Source organism: Notamacropus eugenii, chromosome 1 (genome assembly GCF_028372415.1).
Source record: "Notamacropus eugenii isolate mMacEug1 chromosome 1, mMacEug1.pri_v2, whole genome shotgun sequence".
Classification (NCBI taxonomy): domain Eukaryota; kingdom Metazoa; phylum Chordata; class Mammalia; order Diprotodontia; family Macropodidae; genus Notamacropus; species Notamacropus eugenii.
Window position 1 is genome coordinate 524,618,591 of NC_092872.1, and position 21,182 is coordinate 524,639,772.

At 40.9% G+C, this 21,182-nt stretch overlaps 1 protein-coding gene across 1 annotated transcript in view; it reads right to left on the minus strand.

Moving 5' to 3' along the window:
• The window catches only part of EPHX2 (epoxide hydrolase 2), a 78,285-nt gene extending 67,988 nt beyond the window's left edge, over positions 1 to 10,297 (minus strand). Inside the window, exon 1 of the mRNA XM_072633850.1 lies at positions 9,869 to 10,297. Within this exon, the coding sequence (XP_072489951.1) occupies positions 9,869 to 9,969 (101 nt within the window). The 5' untranslated portion in view covers positions 9,970 to 10,297. The remainder of the gene's footprint in view (positions 1 to 9,868) is intronic.
• Between the last annotated feature and the right edge of the window lie 10,885 nt (positions 10,298 to 21,182).

Below are 21,182 nucleotides of genomic sequence, written 5' to 3' on the forward strand. Positions count from 1 at the left end.
CAAAATGAGTGTGCATTTTGTTCTTTCCTTTAGTGGAATGTGATGAGAGTAGACCTCATGATTTTCTCTCGCCTCCCCTCTTTATCCCTCCACTAATAAGTCTTTGCTTGCCTCTTTTATGAGAGATAATTTGCCCCATTCAATTTCTCCCTTTCTCCTCCCAATATTTCTCTCTCACTGCTTGATTTCATTTTTTTTTTTAAGATATGATCCCATCCTCTTCAATTCACTCTGTGCACTCTGTCTCTATGTATGTGTGCGTGTGTGCATATGTGTGTGTGTACTCCAACCCAGTACCCAGATACTGAAATGTTTCAAGAGTTACAAATATTGTCTTTCCATGTAGGAATGTAAACAGTTCAACTTTAGTAAGTCCCTTATGACTTCTCTTTGCTGTTCACCTTTTCATGGTTCTCTTCATTCTTGTGTTTGAAAGTCAAATTTTCTTTTCAGCTCTGGTCTTTTCATCAAGAAAACCTGAAAATCCTCCATTTCATTGAAAGACCATTTTTTCTCCTGAAGTATTATACTCAGTTTTGCTGGGTAGGTGATTCTTGGTTTTAGTCCTAGTTCCTTTGACTTCTGGAATATCCTATTCCATGCCCTTTGATCCCTTAATGTAGAGGGTGCTAGATCTTGTGTTATCCTGATTGTATTTCCACAATACTTGAATTGTTTCTTTCTAGTTGCTTGCAATATTTTCTCTTTCACCTGGGAATTCTGGAATTTGGCCACAATGTTCCTAGGAGTTTCTCTTTTTGGATCTCTTTCATGCGGTGTTCTGTGGATTCCTTGAATATTTATTTTGCCTTCTGGTTCTAGAATCTCAGGGCAGTTTTCCTTGATAATTTTATGGAAGATGATGTCTAGGCTCTTCTTTTCATCATGGTTTTCAGGTAGTCCCAGAATTTTTACATTGTCTCTCCTGAATCTATTTTCCAGGTCAGTTGTTTTTCCAATAAGATATTTCACATTATCTTCCATTTTTCCAATCTTCTCGCTATGTTCTGTGATATCTGTCTTTCTCATAAAATCCTTAGCGTCCATCTGTGGCATTCTAGTTTTGAAAGAACTATTTTCTTCAGTGAGCTTTTGAATCTCCTTTTCCATTTGGCTAATTCTGCTTTTGAAAGCATTCTTCTCTTCATTGGCTTTTTGAACCTCTTTTGCCAATTGAGTTAGGCTAGTTTTCAAGGTGTTAATTTCTTCAACATTTTTTTGGTTCTCCTTTAGCAGGGAGCTGATCTGCTTTTCATGCTTCTCTTTCATCCCTCTCATTTCTCTTCCCAGTTTTTCCTCCACCTCTCTAACTTGATTTTCAAAATTCTTTTTGAGCTCTTCCATGGCCTGAGCCCATTGGGTGGGCTGGGACACAGAATCCTTGATTACTGTGTCTTTGTCTGATGGTAAGCATTGTTCTTCCTCATCAGAAAGGAAGGGAGGAAATGTCTGTTCTCCAAGGAAGTAGCCATCAATAGTTTTATTTCTTTTCCCTTTTCTGGGCATTCTCCCCAGCCAGTGACTTGACCTCTGAATATTCTCCTCACACCCACCTCGCCTCCTGGTCCTCCCAGCCAGCGTTTGGGGACCGGGATTCAAATGCTGCTTCCTGCCTTAGGGCTTTTGGCGGGGCCAGGGCTGCTATTCAGTGTGAGAACTAAGTTCAGATGGTCAGGTCGGGGCAGGGCCGCCTCTCAGGCTCAGTTTCCTCAGGGGGTTTATGTACAGACCTTCCACAATGGATCCAGGCTCCCGCCCGCTTGGGGAGCCCCTGTCTGCAACCGCCTCTCAGCTTCTATCTCCTGGGGGGGCCCGAGCCATGGGGGCACCCCACTCCCCTCTCGACCCGCCAAAGAGACTTTCTCACTGACCCCCGTCACCTGTGGGTGGAGGGGCTTGTGCCGCCGCTGGAGATCCCGTCCCTGAAGCCTGCTCGGATCTGTACCTCTCGGAGCCGCAGCCGCTGCAGGTCTGGGCCGGGCTCCACATGCAGCGTGACGGACCTTTTGCGAGAGGTTTGCAGGTCCCTCTGTGGGTGGAGGGACCCGCGTGGCCGCTGGAGATCCCATCCCCGTAGCCGCTCGGATCTTTTCCTCACGGTGTCGCGGCCGCTGCAGGGCTGCACTCAGCTCCCAGTCCCGGCGCCCAGTCCTCAGCGCGAAGGACCCCCCCACAAGAGGTTTGCAGGTCTCTCCGGAACAGAAATCTCCCTCGCTCCAATATTCCGTGGCCTCTGGGTGCAGAATTCACCGTGAGTTGATCCCCTCTAGCCGTTCTGTGGGTTGTGGGTTTGGAGCTATGTGTATGTGCATCTTTCTACTCCGCCATCTTGGCTCCGCCCCCAATATTCCTAATTGTTAGGAAGTTTTCCCCAATACAAAACCTAAATTTGCCTCTGCAATTTCCACTCAATATTACTGGCTCTTTTCTCTTGGCCGAAGAGAATAAATCTGATCCCTCCCCAACATGACAGTCCTTCACATACTGGAACACAACTATCATGCCATACTCCCTCACTCAAGTCTTCTTTCCTAGGCTAAACACTCCAAGTCCCTTCAGGTGATTCTCATAGAAAACAGCCAAAGATTTCTAGGGTTCTCCACTGGAGATCTGCTGATACATTAACACTAAACCATTAACAACTATACTTTGAGTCTGGTTATACAACCATCTCTAAATCCATATCATCATTACCACAGCCATATTACCACCTAATCTATCTTCTTCATAAGAATAGTATATTTTATCAAAAGTCCCCATGAAATCTAGAGAAATGAAAGCCACAACATTCCCCTCATCTATAGTTTAATAACACTTTCAAAAAAGGAAATAAGGATAGTCTGAATGATCTGTTCTTGATGAAGCCATACTGGTGCTTTGTAATTGCCATTTCCCCATCTAGATGTCTGTCAAATATCTCTAGATTTTTATCAGGATTCAAAGTCAAGTTTATTGGCTAGAGTTTGCAGACTCTTCTCTTTCCTTTTTTTTCCAGAGGGCTAGAGTCAGAAGATGAGTCTTCCTGATTCCATGCCCAATGCTCTATCCACTGCACCAACTGACTGCAATTGTATCTACCAGTTCTTACAGGACCTGAGCATATAGTTCATTTGTAGCAGGTGACTTGAATTTATTCATTAAGGGTAGCTAAGTACTCTCTTATCTCCTTATTTATCTTGGCTACCATCTCCCTCTTCACTTTTATTTTGTCATTTCCAGTATAAAGTCCATTCTCCTTTGCAGAGAAAACAGGAACAAAACTGGACTTGAACAGCTCTGCATCTCTGTTTTCTGTTACAGTCATGACATCCGCCCCAAGCAAAGATCCTATGCCCCTTGCCCATGTATTTAATAACTAAGGAAGTGCGAGGCTGATAGCCTTCAAGTCTTTATAGGAAAATTTCAAATAGCTTAGACATCAAATTAGTTAAGGAAACCCACATTCTCCAATGCCAGCAGCTTTGCCCAGGACCTAAGGGGGGTTATTGGAAAAACCAGGAAGAGAAAGGATTGACTAGTAAATGAGAAAGAAAATGGCATCACCCTAGAAGGACTAAGAGGATAGGGTGAGAGAGATAAGATAGAGGCTGTTAACCTGGTTTTTGTTCTTCACTGACCCGAAAGCTCTTCTTGATTTATGCCTGATCATCACTTTGCCCCATTCAATTTACAGTTTCCTCTGGTCTGCACCTTTTCCCCCATCTGTTCTCTTTCAGGCCTCAGGCTCAGCCTTTACTTGGGTCCCTTAAATCGTAAATAGTCCCTCTTGGACCATCTTGGATACAGTTCTGGATGAGGCTCCCTTCTGAACCCCAATATCTCCAATATGGTTACCCTGGCACGACCACTCTCCTAATTTGTGAACAAGATAAAAACAGTCTCCCACCTCCACCCCACCCCCATTGACTTTTTTCTTGGAAGCCTCTTTAAGATCAAAAGCAAGACCACTTGGAACCTCAGAAACCCTGGGTATCTGATCACCTGAGTTAAGACGTTTCTATGGCAATTAATATATTTAGATGGGAATGGTGAGTCCCAGTTGAGTCTCATTTATTATTATTATTTACTGTCACTACACCCACCTCCAAGGTTACCCAGTCTTTATTCTGCAATGAATCAGATAGAAGTGAATCAATGCCCCTCTCCCCACTCCAAATCTTGTGCTTCACTCTAGCTGCATTTCCTGGTTTGTGACTTGTGGTCATAGACTCTAGAAAAGGCCAACCCTCTTGCTTTCCTGCTATCCCTAGTGGATAGTGCTGAGTTTGCTGGCTTCCCAATCAGAAAATTGATTCCTACAGCTACTCCTAAGAAAATCAGTGGCCTTGGAACCAAAAGTCTGTCTCAAAACTGGTTTAAAGCTACCCTGATTAATCCTATCTGGTAACCATTTCCAGATATCAGAACCTGGCCTCAGGGCACACCAGTCAGTCTAATCACTATTTATTAAACAGCTACTATATACCAGGTGCTGTGCTAAGCATTGGTCACAACCAATGGTACTTTTATGTTCAAATACAAAGTCACACAATCAAATACAAAATGACTATTCTCAAATATCTGGATGTTTGACTTTGAATAGACTGTGCCAAATTCACACTAACTTCTCTAATAACGTACCACAGTCAATTGCCCCCAAAACAAACAAACAAAAACAGAATTCTGGACCCTAGAATACAAATCTATAAGAATTAAATTCCATTTATTTTATCAAGGATATTTTATTAAATATTTCTAAAATGTCAGTCATGTAGTTGGTTGTCTGTTGTCCTTTGTTATCAAAAAGAACCAAATTGACACCACTTATTTTGGGGTCAAGGTACCAAGTATCCAACTGTGGCTGATCAGACCAATAGGAGCTAGGAAGTTTCTACCACAAGTCAGGCACACATCACCCATATAATTATGTAATTATGCAATTGATGGATGACAGCATAGGTTGATTTATCAATTATGTATATTTCAAAATACAATATTTTACCAGTCTAAAACTCTTTAGTCTAGTATTCTGGTATGGAGCTATTTGAAGGTGTACATGGTACACAGGCTTTTTACTAACACCTTTGATTGGTGCCTAAGTGATCTGATCATTCAGGACATGAACTCCTTATCTTTTCCCTTAAACCCATTTCTCTCAATTCCTTTATCAGGGTTATTACCATCCTTCCAGTTACCCACAGTCTTCTCAGACTCTTCACTCTTCCTTATCACCCATGTTCAATCATTGGCCAAGTCTTGTCAATTCTACCTCCACAATCTTTTGTCACCTTCTTTTCTCAGTTTGGGCCCCTGTCACCCCCTGCATGCTGCTTGGCAGTGGCTTTCTATTTGGTCTCCTTGACTCTAGTGCAGGAGTAGGGAACCCACCACCTTAAGGCAACATATGGCTTTCTAGGTTCTTGAGTGCAGCCTTTTGCCTTAATCCAAATTTTACAGAACAAATTTTATTTTATTAATAAATGCATTAATTAAATCATTAATTTAATTATTAAAATAAACAAATTAAATAAATAACATTTTTAAAATTATAAGTAGTAAATACACAATAAAATCCTTTTGTTAAAAGGATTTGTTCTGTAAAATTTGGATTCTGTCAAAAGGCTGCACTTAAGGACCTAGAAGGCCACAGGTTCCCCACCCCTGCTCTAGTGTCTCCTCTCTCCAATCTATGTTCTACGTAGCTGCCAAAATGATTTTCCTAAATTACAGATTTGACCATGCCAACTTGCGCCCCACAACCCTTCTCTCCACCCCAGCTCAATATACTCTGGCGTCTATGACCTTTAGGATCAAACACAAATTCTTCCCAACTTGGCTCCACCCTACCTTTCTAAAATTATTATACATTATTCCTCTTGAGGCAGCCCAGCTGGCTTTCTCTATCTTCTGTCTCCTTCTCTTTACCCAAGCTCTCCCAGGAGCCCAGAATGCACTCTCTCTTCACTTTCTTGTCTTAAAACCCTTTGTTTCCCTTAAGTTCAGCTCAAGTGTGGCTTGCTACAGGAGGCCCTTGCTGACCCCCAAACCGTTGACATCTTTCCTCATGAATTACCTTGTGTTTATTTGGCACAATTTATATATATATACATACTATCTCCCCATACAGAATAAAAGCTCCTTGAGGACAGGGACTATTTCATTCTTATTTTTGTATTCATAAGGCCTAGCATAATTCTTGGACATACTAAGTATTTAATTAATGCCTGTTGGGAATGATCAAGGTGAATTGTAGTTGGCAAACATCTTGTTTTTCTAGCCTACTCTTTCTCTAAGAAGTTATCTTTACCCCAGTCATGCCCTACCTCTCCTGCCTGCTAACCATTTTTTACCTTACTTGTCTGCTCTCTGGACCCTCCCCTTTTCTGGAAACTTGGAGCATTCCAGGTTCAAAATTTCCAGTTTTCTAGATGTCTGGGGCAGGAAAACCAATCATCCCTCAATGGTCAGCAAACAGGCCAAGGAAAAAGTCCTTCCCATTGCTTGGGAAATGCTAGTCTCAGTCCTATTGGGAGGAAGACCAATAGACTATCTTAGTTTAGAAGCATTAGAGATCCCTGAGCTGCCCCTTGCCTTCTTGAGTGTCTCCAATTAAACTCACTAATTTCCCTTGCAGGCCCTTCCTTAAACATGCCAAATTAAAAAGGGCCTATGGTCTGCAGCATTAACTGGCTCATTTGATTTTTCTGCAAAGCCCTAACAAGACTCCTACTCTCTCCAGATGCTGTCAGCCTCTGTTACTATGGTAACTGCCACTTCAAAAGCCAGAACCTCAGGGATTCCCCCAAGAACAACTACCTATATGTAGAACTCCACTGCTGGTTAGCACGCAGCTAATAAGGTCAAGGTCATGAACAATTCTCCCTGGGGATTACTGAGCTTTGCTGTACTCTATCAAGTGATAGCACACAGCTATAATCTTAAACTAAGCCAGAAAAGCCCTTAGTTACAAGGGTAATTGATGAGTCAGGGCAACAATGGAAACACAAGTTAAAATACATGCCTATCTAACAGTGAATATTAATGATCATGACTATAATGAAGTACAGAGTATAGCAAAGATCACTGGTCTTGCAGCACATACAAAAGAGGGTGACAGGAATGGAGAAGGGACTGAAAACTGTTCCCATGGGGAGATGGTTGAAGGAAGTGGGGATGATAATCTGGAGAATAGAAGGCTGGGTGGGGGGAGTGGTGAAACATATACACAACTGCCATCCTTGGGTATTTGAAGGACTGTCATATATAAGAGAGAATAGATATGTTTTTCTTGACCCCCCCAAAGCTAGGTGGGCACAGTAGATAGAGTGCTGTGGCTAGCACCAAGGAGACTCATCCTCCTGAGTTCAAATCTGACCTCAGACACTCACTCACTGTGTTATCCCAGATAAGTTACTTAACCCTGTTTGCCTCAGTGCCTTCAATTGTAAAATGAGCTGGAGTAGGAAATGGTGAAGCACTCCAGTATTTTGCCAAGAAAACCCCAAATGGGGTCTCAGAGAGTTGGAAACAACTGAAAAATGACTGAACACACAGGTCAGAACTCCATTTAAGGAAGGCACTGAAGCCACCATCTCTTTATTTCTAACCTGGCTGCCATACTCAAGATTTAATCAAGCCCCTTAAGTGTCCCATCATTTTGCAAGATCACTCCTGGAACTTATACCTCATCTGTAACCCCTGCCCCTGGCACCCCATCCTCCTGCTTATTGGAGGGAAGAAAGTTTCTCCAAGATCCTTCATTTATGGAGCACACCGAGGCCACTCATCTGGACTTCATCAATCTCCAATGTTGGGTATGCTCTACTTCCCCCTCCCCTTTTTAGCTTTCCTTTCCTATATTATCATCCTTCATTAGATCATAAGCTCCTCATGTTCAGGGACTGTTGTTTGCCTCTTTGTATGCCCAGCCCTTTGTACAGTGCCTAGCACATAATAGGAACTTAATAGCATGCTTACTGACTAATGTAAAAGTTGGGGACTCAGAGTGACACCCCAGTTTAAGTCTCAGCTGTGCCACTTACTACTGTGGAGCTTTGGGCACATCATTTCACCTCTCTCTCACCTGTAAAACAAAGAAATTGCATAGATTGGGGAATGATGATAAATACATTGTAGAACATGAATGTAATAGAATATTATGTAAGAAATAATGAATATTAAGAATTTGGAAAAAACATTGGAAGACTTATATGAACTGACACAGAATGAAGTGGACCCAGAAAAATAACACAAACCAGGGCTACAGCAATATAAATGAAAAGATCAACAGCATCAAAACCTAATACAATGGAGTCATCAGACTTTGCTCCAAAGAAAAGATACGAGAAGCACTTGGTCCTCTTTCTTTGCAAGGGTGAAAGTTTATGTGTGGAATCTTCTTCAATACGCTGATTTTTGTTTTGCTGAATGGTTCCTTCTTTTTTTTCCTTTTTGGGGGAATAGGGGCCCCATAAACATGTATTAAGCATCCACTACATGCCAGGCACTGTGCTATGCATTTTACAAATATTCTCTTCTTCGTTAGAAGGGATAATAATATTTATACAGTACCTTAAAATTTGCAAAGTACCTTACAAATACTATCTTATTTTATCCTCATACCAACCCTGAAAGGTAGGTGATATTATTAGACCCATTTTATAAGTGAAGAAATTGAGGCAGACAGAAGTTGAGGGATCCACCCAGAGTCACACAGTTACTAAGTATCTGAGACCAGACTTGTACTCAGGTCTTCCTGACTCCAGGTCTCCTGCTCTACGCCTGCGAACTGGGCTATCTCTTGTCATATAAGGATCAGCTGAAGGAACTAGGGATATTTTAACCTGGGGAAGAGAAGCCTGGGGGGGACAACATGACAGTAGCTTTCCAGTATTTGAAGGAATGCCATGTGAAGGAGGAGTTAGATTTATTTAGCAATAGGAAGAAGTTCCAAGGAGGCAAAGATAATATTGAGGTCAGAAAAAATTTCCTAACAATTAGAGCTATTCAAAAGTGAAAAGAGCTGCTGCGATAGGTGGTGTGTCCGCATGTCCGGTATGTTATACAGTAGGGATACTTTCCACGTATGTGCTGAACTGGACCGCACTGAAGTTTCTTCCAGCTTTCAAATTCGGTGATTCCGGATGCAGAAATGTACAAGTAATCCAACCCTTGACCCTCCCCAAACTGAGTGGCCTGAACTTGGTAGTTACTTTATAATTAATAATTCAACCAACAAACATTTATTCAGGTCTTACCCTGTTCCAGGCACTGTGTTAAGCATCGGAGATACACAATCAAAAAGTGAAATAGTCCCTGCCCTGAAGGAGCTTACATTCTAGCAGAGGCTACGTCTCATACAAAATAGAAACAGCTTAATAGTTGGGGGGAAGAAGAGGGCGGGACGTTAGAAGCTGCGGGAGCCAGGAAAGGACTCCCGAACTGCGGCTCAGTTTGAGCTGAACTTGGAAGGAAAGGGGGGATAGTGAGAGTTGAGCCAATGGATTCTGGACATAGATGCTCAACGTGGTCAAAGGCACGTTTGGAGACGGCAGTTACAATGTGTGAAGAATTGTAAGACCAGCTTGTCTTTATTTATTGGGTAGTTTTAGGTTCCCAGTCCTTAATTTAAAACAAAGAGGAGTTTGTGTTTTAAAATCTCGCTTTTAAAAAAGCAAACAAACTTCTTAAAGAGTGTAATTTAACTTAGAGGTGGCCGTCCACTAACTTTCAGGGGCGGGGCCTTTAAGGGAGAAATAAAATTGCCACCCCCTCTGTAGCCCAGGTGGGCAAAGGCGCGCGGCGCTGACTCCAGGGTGGTCGGGAGCCCATCCGGGGGGCTCCATGGGCCAGCCGGCCGCCCAGGGCGAGCCAGCGGCCCTCTCCCTACCTGGGCAGGGCCAAGGCTTCCTCCGCCTGGCTGAAAATGACGTTCGGGGACGGGTGCAGCAGCACTCCGCCGAGGTCGAACAGAGCAGCGCGGAGCGCCATCGCGGCTGCTGCTGCTCCCAGCCCGGAGCTCGGGCGCTGGGGATGGCTCCTGTCTCGGACAGCGCTCCTGCCTTCTCCGCCTCGCTGCAGCCCTCGCTTTCCTGCTCGCACGCCCTCCCTGGGCCTGGGCACTCTTACTACGTCGCCTTTGCTCCAGTTCCGCCCTCTGGAGCCCTGCCATCTGGGCGAGGCCAAGCCCAAGCTCTTTCCCTTATTTTAAGAGAAAGTGTTTCCTCCCTTTCCGAAACTTCCAAATGGCAATCCCCCATGCAGTCTCACCCCTTCCTGACAACGGCCCTTCATTTCCTAGCATAAGCTGCTTTACAAAAGCACTTCTTCTTCTTCTTCTTCTTCTTCTTCTTCTTCTTCTTCTTCTTCTTCTTCTTCTTCTTCTTCTTCTTCTTCTTCTTCTTCTTCTTCTTCTTCTTCTTCTTCTTCTTCTTCTTCTTCTTCTTCTTCTTCTTCTTCTTCTTCTTCTTTTTTTTAACTTTCGCCTTAGTTTCCAAGCAAGCCAGGAGAAGACTCGAGTTAGAAAGAAAGGCTCCGCCCCTGAGAGGGACCAAATCTAGAACGCCCAGGCCAGTGCCCTGAACTCAGGGGCACGCTGCCACCTGTGGTCTATAAAGCAGGCATCCTTCAAGGAGCATTCCGAAGGCTCGTAAACAGTTAGTGAGAATAGTTAGAGAGGGCTGACTCCCTCAGCCCAGCTGACTCATCTGCACCCACTGTAGTGGGTTTCTACCGGGAACACCCCCCCACCCGCGCCCGCCCCCATCTATGTACAGACTAGACCCTACCCCTGCTTCCCAAACACCTGCTAGGTACTATGGTGGGTTCCGGGCACAGAACGAACCTATGTTTTCGTTGTGGTAAGAAGTTGCTTGAGGAACTCTGCAATTTAGAGGCTTGTTCATTTTCCAGTCACGTCCCACTTTTCGTGACTGCATTTGGGATTTTCTTGGCAGATTCTGGAGTGGTTTACCATTCCCTTCTTCAATTCATTTTACAGATAAGGAAACTGAGGCAAACAGGGTTAAATGACTTGTTCAGGGTCACACAGCTAGTAAGTATCTGAAGGTGGATTCGACCTCACGAATATGACGCTTCCTTCCTCCAAGCCAGATTCTCTTTCCGCTGCTCCACCTACCTACTCAAAATTTAGTCTTGCTTAAACCCCTCAGAAGAGGAGTGACTTGCTCAAGGTCACACAGCCTATTTGTGTAAGTAGCGGAACTTGAATGTGTGTATTCCTGGCTTCCAGGGTGTCTTTCTGCTGCCTCTTGGATGTTGGATGGGCTGGGGGAGGATAGAGGGGTTGAATTACAAAGATGAAAATTGATTTCAGGCCCTTCTCTGAGGGAATTTATTAATTACTCAGATTAACACATAATGTACACGTACAAATGAAATGCAATGCAGAATCTGATAAAGACAAAGGAGAATCTAAACTGAGCACCTTTATTTATTTTCCTGTGTTGGCTTTTGTGAACAGTGTAGCCCAGTGAAATCTGTGGAGGGTGAACTCAGGTGTCTCCGTTCCCAGTCTCCACAGACTTGCCAAAGCAATATTGCTAAAGCACAGTTCAGGCTCTTTTGCCTCTAGGGAAATGCAAGTTTCCATTGCAAGTCCAAAATTGGACTTGAGCTTACCTTTCCAGACTCTGGTACCATCCATTCAAGTACTCTTCAATCTAGCCAGATTGGCCTACTGGGCTATTACTCAACTGGGAAGTCCTGCCTCCCTCCTCCAGGTCTTTGTACAGCATTGAGGGCTTCTCTTAACCTCTTTGGAGAGGCATCTGAGGTTGGATTATTGTAGGGTCAAATATAGAAGGCCAGACCTCTTGAGAGTTGCATACTCATCATCAGAGGGAGGATTATTTGGGGGAGGGAGGGAATTGGTTGTCAAACCTAGGAGGCCAAAGAAAGTTTAGAAACATATTAGCATGCTAAGGAATCTGCTCCTGCTAAGAGCAGATTCAGACTCCTGGGGTACAATTTGGTTTTTATAACCTTTTGGGCCAAATTAGAGTACGCAGCCAATCAGCAGCATTCCATGGCAATTTAGGATGGAAAAGGAAAACATTTCATAGGAGAGGGAGAGATAGAGAAAGAAGGACATCAGTCAAGGGAGAAAAGGGGTGGGTTTACTAGGAATTCATGTGAAAGGATTTATTATCAGAATAAGAAAACGTTCCCTGTTCAAGGGCAAGAGATAAGGAGAGAGAGACCAAACGTGATTACAGTAGTGAATGCAGTCCTGGTAGATAAAACTGCAAGGTCCCTTAACAAAGGACAGAAAGTAATTGTTAAAACAGTGGATGAGACTGCGGCCTTTCATACGGATTGGGGACTTTCCAATTTTGGGCCACCAGGTGGTTGGGGAATTTCAACATTGTTAATTCATCAGGCTAGAAATGATTGCAGTTCCTAATTCCCCTTTGCATTTCTTCCTTTGATATGTCTTCAGAAGCATCATTAGATTTGGACTATTCTGTGGCTATGTTTGCTAAGTTTTTAAGGCCCTCTTCTTCCTCTTACATTCTGACAATTGCTTTCATTGTCAATATTTTTACTTGGGAGTTAGTGATAAAGGGTTCTTTTTTTAGACCTCCATATTACAATAAGGCAATTGATTGTACAGCAAATAGAAACTTTTATTTCAGTGAGGTTGATGGAAGTGATGAACCAAAAAACCAAAAATGGATTACAAGTCATACAAAATCCAAAACCTTATCATACAGACTAACAAGCATCAGCCAATGATACTGCAATAAATCAGCAAGCTAATAAAGAAGGCAAGCTTAAATAAACCTCTTGGCAAGAATAGAGCACCATAACAAGGAAAAAATTGGTCTTTACCTGCACAACTTCTGGAGCTAATGTTTTGAATAATAGTGTTTGGTAAAAATATCCCCACTTAGAAATGTGGATTCCAAGGGCAGCATTTTTCTGTGGGGCATTATTACCACAAATTTTACAAAGAACTAGGACAAAGGGGACCTGGATTTTAACTTCTGCTTTTGTTTTCAGTCTGGCTCAGGGCGCTATAAGGAATAATAGACAATCAACAGAACTCTGTAATCAGGAAGACAAAAAAGGAACCTGGCAAGTGTTTCATTATCTGTTTAGACTTCATGTATCTTGAACCATGGACAATGAGTTAGCACAGTGGATAGAGCAGGGGTGGGGAACCTTTTCATGTTGGAAGGCTACATTAATATTTAGCTGTAATCAAATAAGGCTCCATTCAAGAAACTTCAATTAGATATCCTTAAAAATGTACATTATTTTGTAAAAATCTAACTACTATGTACTTAATTTAAAAAATGAAAACTGTTAATTTTAAAGCTAACTAACCTTTTAATAACTGTTGTATCTGCTTTTTTGTGTCTCTGTGTGCACATTATTTACATATTTGTGTGTGTATATATACACATACATATGTATATGCATACATACATATATACATACATGTGTGTCTGTGTGTATCTCTATCCCTATATCTATATATCCATACTTATTTGTAGCCTTCTTTTTTGATTCTAAATTTATTTATTTTTAGTTTTCAACATTCATTTCTACAAGATTTTGAGTTTCAAATACTCTCACCATCTCTCCCCTTCCCCCACCCCAAGACTCAGTGCATTCTGATTACCTCTTTCCCCAATCTGCTCTCCCTTCTGTCACACTCCTCCCTTTCCTTATCCCTATCTCCTCTATTTTCTTGTAGGGCAAGATAGATTTCTATACCCCATTATCTACATTTCTTATTTTCCAGGTGCATGTAAAAACAATTTTTAACATTCATTTTAAAAACTTTGAGTTCCACCTTCTCTCCTTTCCTCCCTCCCCACCCATCCCCACTGGGAAGGCAAGTAATTCAATATAGGCTATACATGTGTAGTTATGCAAAAGACTTCCTTAAAAGTCATGTTGTGAAAGACTATATTTCTTTCCATCCTATCCTGCCCCCCATTTATTCTGTTTTCTCTTTTGACTTTATTCCTCCCCAAAAGTATTTACTTCTAATTATCCCCTCCTCCCATTTGCCTTCCATCATATCCCCCACACCCCATTTCTCCCCTACTTTCCTGAAGTGTAAGATAGATTTGCATACCAAATTGAGTGTGCATGTTATTCCCTCTTCAAGCCAAATGTGATGAGAGTAAGCTTCACTTTTTTCCCTCTCACTTCCCCCCTTTTCCCTCCATTGAAAAAGCTTTTTCTTGCCTCTTTTATGAGAGATAATTTGCCCCATTCCATTTCTCCCTTTCTCCTCCTAATATATTCCTCTCTCACCCCTTAATTTTATTTTTTAAATATCATCTCTTCCTATTCAACTCACCCTTTGTCCTCTCTCTATATGTATATAATCCCTCCAAACTACTCTAGTACTGAGAAAAGTCTCAAGAGTTACAAATATTATCTTTCCATGTAGGAATGTAAACAGTTCAACTTTAGTAAGGCCCTTGTGATTTCTCTTTCCTGTTTACCTTTTCATGCTTCTCTTGATTCTTGTGTTTGTAAGTCAAATTTTTTATTCAGCTCTGGTCTTTTCATCAAGAATGCTTGAAAGTCCTCTATTTCTTTGAATGACCATTTTTATCCCTGAAGTCTTATACTCAGTTTTGCTGGGTGGGTGATTCTTGGTTTTAATCCCAGTTCCTTTGACTTCTGGAATATCATATTCCAACCCCTTCAATTTCTTAATATAGAAACTACTAGATCTTATGTTATCCTGATTGTATTTCCATAATACTCGAATTGTTTGTTTCTAGCTGCTTATAATATTTCATCCTTGACCTGGGAACTCTGGAATTTGGCTACAATATTCATAGGGGTTTTCCTCTTGGGATTTCTTTCAGGAGGTGATTGGTGAATTCTTGCAATATTTACTTTACCCTATGGTTCTAGAATATCAGGGCAATTTTCCTTTTTAATTCCATGAAAGATGATGTCTAGGCTCTTTTTTTGATCATGGCTTTCAGGTAGTACTAAAATTTTTAAACTGTCTCTCCTGGATCTGTTTTCCAGGTCAGTTGCTTTTCCAATGAGATATTTCACATTGTCTGCTATTTTTTCATTCATTTGGTTTTGTTTTATAATTTCTTGATTTTTCATAAAGTCATTAGCTGTAAGGAATTATTTTCTTCAGTGAGTTTTTGGATCTCCCTTTCCATGTGACCAGTTCCACTTTTTAAGACACTCTTCTCCACATTGGCTTTTTTGCATTTCTTTTCCCATTTGTGTTAGTCTATTTTTTACAGTGTCATTTTCTTCAGCATGTTTTGGGGTCTCCTTTACCCATTTTTCATCATTTTCTTGCATTGCTCTCATTTCTTTTCCCAATTTTTGCTCTGCTCCTCTTACTTGATTTTCAAAATCCTTTTTGAGCTCTTCCATGGCCTAAGACCAATTCATAATTTTCTTGGAGGCTTTGGATGGAGGATCTTTGACTTCATTTTCTTCTGTTTGCATGCTTTGGTCTTCCTTGTCACCAAAGTAAGATTCTATAGTCTGATTCTTTTTTCAGTTTGTGCTCATTTCCCCAGCTATTTACTTGACTTTAATTGTCATCTATGGAGAGCTCAATTCCATCTGTAGTTTTTCAGCTACCTTGGTGATATCAACTAGGTGAGGCTAAAATGCTCATCTGAGTGTGATGTCATGGTTCTCAAAGTCAGTGAACCTTTCATTGTATTCTCCAATTAATAAGTCTGTAAGCTGTATATTGTTAAATGATTTGCACATATCATCCTGATCACTAATGACCTTTGCTACCTGTATGTGGGGTACAGAGACTCTTATCAATGAATCAGAATCTCAGAGGTATTAGCGAAAAGAATAGTTCATTTATTGACTTTCTAGAGAAAGGGCTTCCTCAGAGTGCCTGAAAGATGGCACTAACTGAAAAGAGTGGAGCTGTGTTTAGCTCAGTAGATTATATAGGCCCTAACTGCAATCCCCCTTCCCTAGCCCCCTTCCTCGGGGCTCATGGGTGCAAGCCCTGAGGGTGCAGTGTATTCGAGGCAATCTACCCCAGCAGCAGAGAACAAAGACAGTTTTTATATATTAGCCCTAAAAAAAAAAAGGAGGTGGGGAGATGCTATTTCTCCCTGCTATGTGTCTAAAAACAAGGTGGGGAAAGGCTGGGAAAATACAGAGGGCAGTCTGGAAAAGTAAAAGGGGTAGTCTTGGGAAAATATAGGGAATAGTCTGAGAAAGTACAGAATATGTTGAAACATTTCTTCTACAAAGTCAACCTGCTGCAAATGTTTCAACCAGACAAGAAACAATTAACACCTTGAAGAGGCTTCACTCCTGAGAGAGATCTTCAGAGGTCATCTCTTACACCTGGGAAAATGTTCATCCAAAATTTTCTTTTGAGGAAGTGTTTTGAAAAAAAGAGCTTCTTTTGAAACGCTTGCATTTTTTTGACCACATATCATATATAGACTTAGTTTTAACTTGCAAAGATATATTGAAATAATTTTGATTTTACATGATATCACACAGAAATGCAGCATTCTGATAGAAATCTTCTTTCATAAAATTCAGATCCTTGATTCTGTTCTTCATAAAATTTAACTATCTGTTCTCATAGGGATAAAATTTTGGCTAACACCCATGATAACCAAAACATTGTAGAATGATACGGCAAATCCACACTGAATACCTCATTGCTCAACTTTAGCATGTTATCAAGTGATGCCCTGTTGCATTTGCATCAATATAGTTAACAATACTTATAACTTGTTACAAAGTGTCACTTAAAATAGTAGTATTAGCACAGAGATTTTGCTGATTCAAGATACAATGAAAAGAAATAAGAGCATCTAGATCTGTTAATACTTTTTTATCTGTGCAATAAACCCTTCATGTTTTCCTGTCACTGAGGGTACACCACCTATACGCTCACTAAATTTACCAAATTCAATCCAACTTCACAACATTTACCATGAAAGTTGTCAAAGATACCTATTTCCTGCCTTCTGTTGGCGTGAGTGCCCAAAGCAAGTAACTCTTTGTAGCAAAGAAAATGTTGTTATGACCTGAAGAAAGTATAAAATTTATGCTGTCAGTAGTATCAGTTGCCTCATCTAAAGCGATTGAATAATATCTATTTTCCTTTTAAATTATTGCATGAAGTTGTTTTGTTAAGTTGAAGTCTGCTTCATGCTTCTGATCAGTTGTGGTTTTTCTTGAAAGAGCCAGTTGTTTGTACTTTGAAGAGTTATCAGGGTCTAAGCATCCTACAACTTCGACAATGCATTCTTTCACAATTTCTACATCAATGAATGGCTTCCCTTCCCACTACCTCCGCACCCCCTGAGTATACAAGTTGCTTTGTAAGATGCTTCAGTGGCATTATTTCCAGGTCTTATTGCTGCTTAAAAGAATTATCTTTGCTTTTGCTTTTCATCTTTTAATTTCTGCAGTATGACCTTTCACGTCTCTCCCTCTAATTCAGAATATGAGTGTTATAATGCTGACGAATTTTGAATTTCTTTAATGTTGATGTTGTAGTATCGCAATGCAAGCAAAGCATCTTATCTTTAGCAGAAACAAGACAATATTGCAGTTCCCAATCCTCATTAAAAATGTGCTTTCTTCCTTCAGCATTCTCTGGTCTTCTTTGACATGATGGGCTGTTAAACAGACAGAATTAAAAAATACTGTTGAACTGTGCAACTATTCGCAAATTCAGCTTCGAACAGAAAAAACTGATAACTCAACCTCCATAAACTCTCACCAACCATCCTTGTGTGGTAGTGGTGCCAGTCAAGCGGGGGAAGCTAGAATTAAATAATGAACATAGCAACTGTCAATTTAGTCCTTATGACTTACCAATGTTCTAATTGTGCTGGTTGATCTGGGAGTATTATTTCACTGAAACTTTTTTTAGTCTTTGGTATTTTAAATACATTCATTTTAAAAATAAAATAAAAAAGATAAAAGATAAACAAAAATGTATTAATAAAAATAAAAGGATTTGTTCTGTAAAATTTGGACTCAATCAAAAGGTTTCACTTAAGGATCTAGAAAGCTATATGTGGCCTTAAGGCCACAGATTCCCCACCCCTGGGATAGAGTGTAGGGCCTGGAGTCAACAAGACTCCTCTTCCCAAATTCAGTTCTGGCCTCAGACATTTACTAGCTAAGTGAACCTGAGCAAGTTACTTAATTCTATTTGTCTCAGTTTCATCATCTATTATAAGAGCTGAAGAAGGAAATGGCAAACTACTTCAGAATCTTTGCCAAGAAAACCTCAAATGGGTCATGAAGAGTTGGGAATGGATATGGATATAGACAGTGAAGTTTATGGGTTAAGGTAAGATCTTCAAAAGAATCCTTGGAGGGGCAGAGCCAAGATGGCCAAGTAGAAAGAAGAACCTGCTCTAGCTCTGTCCCAATAGCCCTAGTCTTGACTTTCAGGTCTTCCTCTGATGGTATGCTTTGTTCTTCCTCATCTGAAAGGATGGAAGAAAATACCTTTTCACCAAGAAAGTAACCTTCTATAGTCTTACTTTTTTCCCTTTTGGGGGCATTTTCCCAGCCAATTACTTGACTTTTGAGTCCTTTGTCAAGTGGAGGTTATACTCTAGGGACCTGTAAGTTCTCAGTTCCTCCAAGGTGGCATAATCAAGGGAGAGGAGTTTACCCCTCTTCTGGCCTGCACTCTGGTCTGAGAGCAACCACAAGCACTCGTCTGCCCAGGATTTATGAGTAGGATTCTCTCTCCAGAGCCACCACCAGCTCTGCCAAGCCAGCACTCCTCCTCACCCCAGGACCACCACTCAGAACTGAGACCCAGATAGGCCGCTTGATTCCCCCGGGGTCTTTAAGCTGAGGACTCCAAAAGTGGGTGCTGCCACGTTGAGTGCCACTGCCCTGGGGCTAGGTCTGGGACCTCACTCCCTTCTCACCCAGTTGAAAGAGTTTTCTCATTGACTTTTGAAGATGTCTTTGGCTTTTGTGGGTTGAGAAATCTGAGAACCTCAGCTGCTGCCCATGATTCTACACCCTGAAACTTGCTCCAGTCCTGTCCATGAAGTGCCATACGGCCCAAGCTGGGCTGTACTCTGCTCTGAGCCCGGCATGATAGATCTTTCCTGTCAGCCTTCCAGGCTATCTTGGGCTGGAAATCTGTTTCACTCTGTCGTTTTGTGGCTTCTGCTGTTCTAGAATTTGTTTAGAGTTGTTTTTCTACAAACCTCCAAAAAATATGCAATGGTCTCAGGCCATGGAAGAGCTCAAAAAGGATTTTGAAAATCAAGTAAGAAAGGTGGGGGAAAAATTGGGAAGAAAAATGAGAGTGATGCGAGAAAATCATGAAAAGTGAGTCAACAGCTTGCTGAAGGAGACCCAAAAAATGCTGAAGACAATAACACCTTTAAAAATAGGCTAGCCCAAATGTCAAAATTGGTCCAAAAAGCCAATGAGGAGAAGAATGCTTTAAAAAGCAGAATTAACCAAATGGAAAAGGAGGTTCAAAAGCTCACTGAAGAAAATATTTCTTTAAAAATTAGAATGGAGTAGATGGAAGCTAATGACTCTATGAGAAACCAAGAAATAAGAAAATAAAACCAAAAGAGTGAAAAAATAGAGGACAATGTGAAATATCTCATTGGAAAAACAACTGACTTGGAAAATAGATCCAGGAGAGATAATTTAAAAATTATTGGTCTACCTGAAAACCATAATCAGAAAAAGAGCCCAGACATCATCTTTCAAGAAATTATCAAGGAAAACTGCCCTGATATTCTAGAATCAGAAGGTAAAATAGAAATGAAAAGAATTCACTGATCACCTCCTGAAAGAAATACCAAAAGGAAAACTCCTAGGAATATTGTAGCCAAATACCAGAGTTTCCAGGTCAAGGATAAGATATTACAAGCAGCCAGAAAGAAACAATTCAAGTATTGTGGAAATACAATCAGGATAACACAGGATTTAGCAGCTTCTATACTAAGAAATTGAAGGGCTTGGAATATGATATTCCAGAGGTCAAAGGAGATAGGATTAAAACCAAGAATTGCCTACCCAACAAAACTGAGTATAATACTTCAAGGGAAAAAAATAGAATTTCAATGAAATAGGGGACTTCCAAGCATTTTTTTTTTAAAAGACCAGAGCTGAATAGAAAATTTGACTTTCAAATACAAGAATCAAGAGAAACATGAAAAGGTAAACAGGAAAGAGAGCCTTAAAGAACTTATTAAAGTTGAACTGTTTATATTCCTACATGGAAAGATGTTATTTGTAATTCATGAGACCTTTTTTAGTATTAGGGGAGTTAGAGGGAATACATATATATATATATATATGTAGGTGTGAATGGGTATGTATGTGTATATTACATATATAGGTAAGTATATGTACATGTGTGTATGTGCATATGTGTGTGTATATGTGTATATGTATGTGTATATATACATATACATACATACATATATACATATATGTATATAGACAGAGGGCACATGGTGAGCTGAATATGAAGAGAGAATACCTAAAAAAAAAAAAATTGCTATTGAATAGAATGTACTAGGAGAAAGAGAAAGGGGGAGATACGATATAGTAAATCATCTCACATGCAAGAGGGAAGAGAGAGCTTCTACAATGGAGGGGAAGAGGGAGGAGATGAAAGGAAATAATTGAGCCTTACTCTCATAGGATTTGGCTTAAGGAGGGAATAACACACACTCAATTGGATATGGAAATCTATTTTACCCTGCAGGAAGGCAAGGGGGAAGTGGATAAGAGAGGGAAGATAATAAAAGGGGAAGCAAATTGGGGAAGGGAATAATCAGAAGCAAACACTATTGTGGGAAGACAGGACAAGGGAGAGAATGGAATAAATGAGGGGCAGGATAGGACAGAGGGAAATGTGGTTAATCTTTTACAACATAAATATTATAGAAGTACTTTGCATTGTTACACATGTATGACCTATATTGAATTGCTTGTTTTCTCAGTGAGGGTAGATGGGGAGGGGGCAGGGAGAGAATATGGAACTCAAAACTTTAAGAATGAATGCTAAAATTGTTTTAACATGCAACTGGAAATTAAGCTATACAGGCAATGGAGTATAGGAATCTCTTTTGCCCTACAGGAAAATAGAAGGGAAGGGGGATGGAAGAAGGATGAATAATAGAAGGGAGGACAGACTGTAGGGAGGACTGACTGGAAGGAGTGGAGGGGGTGCA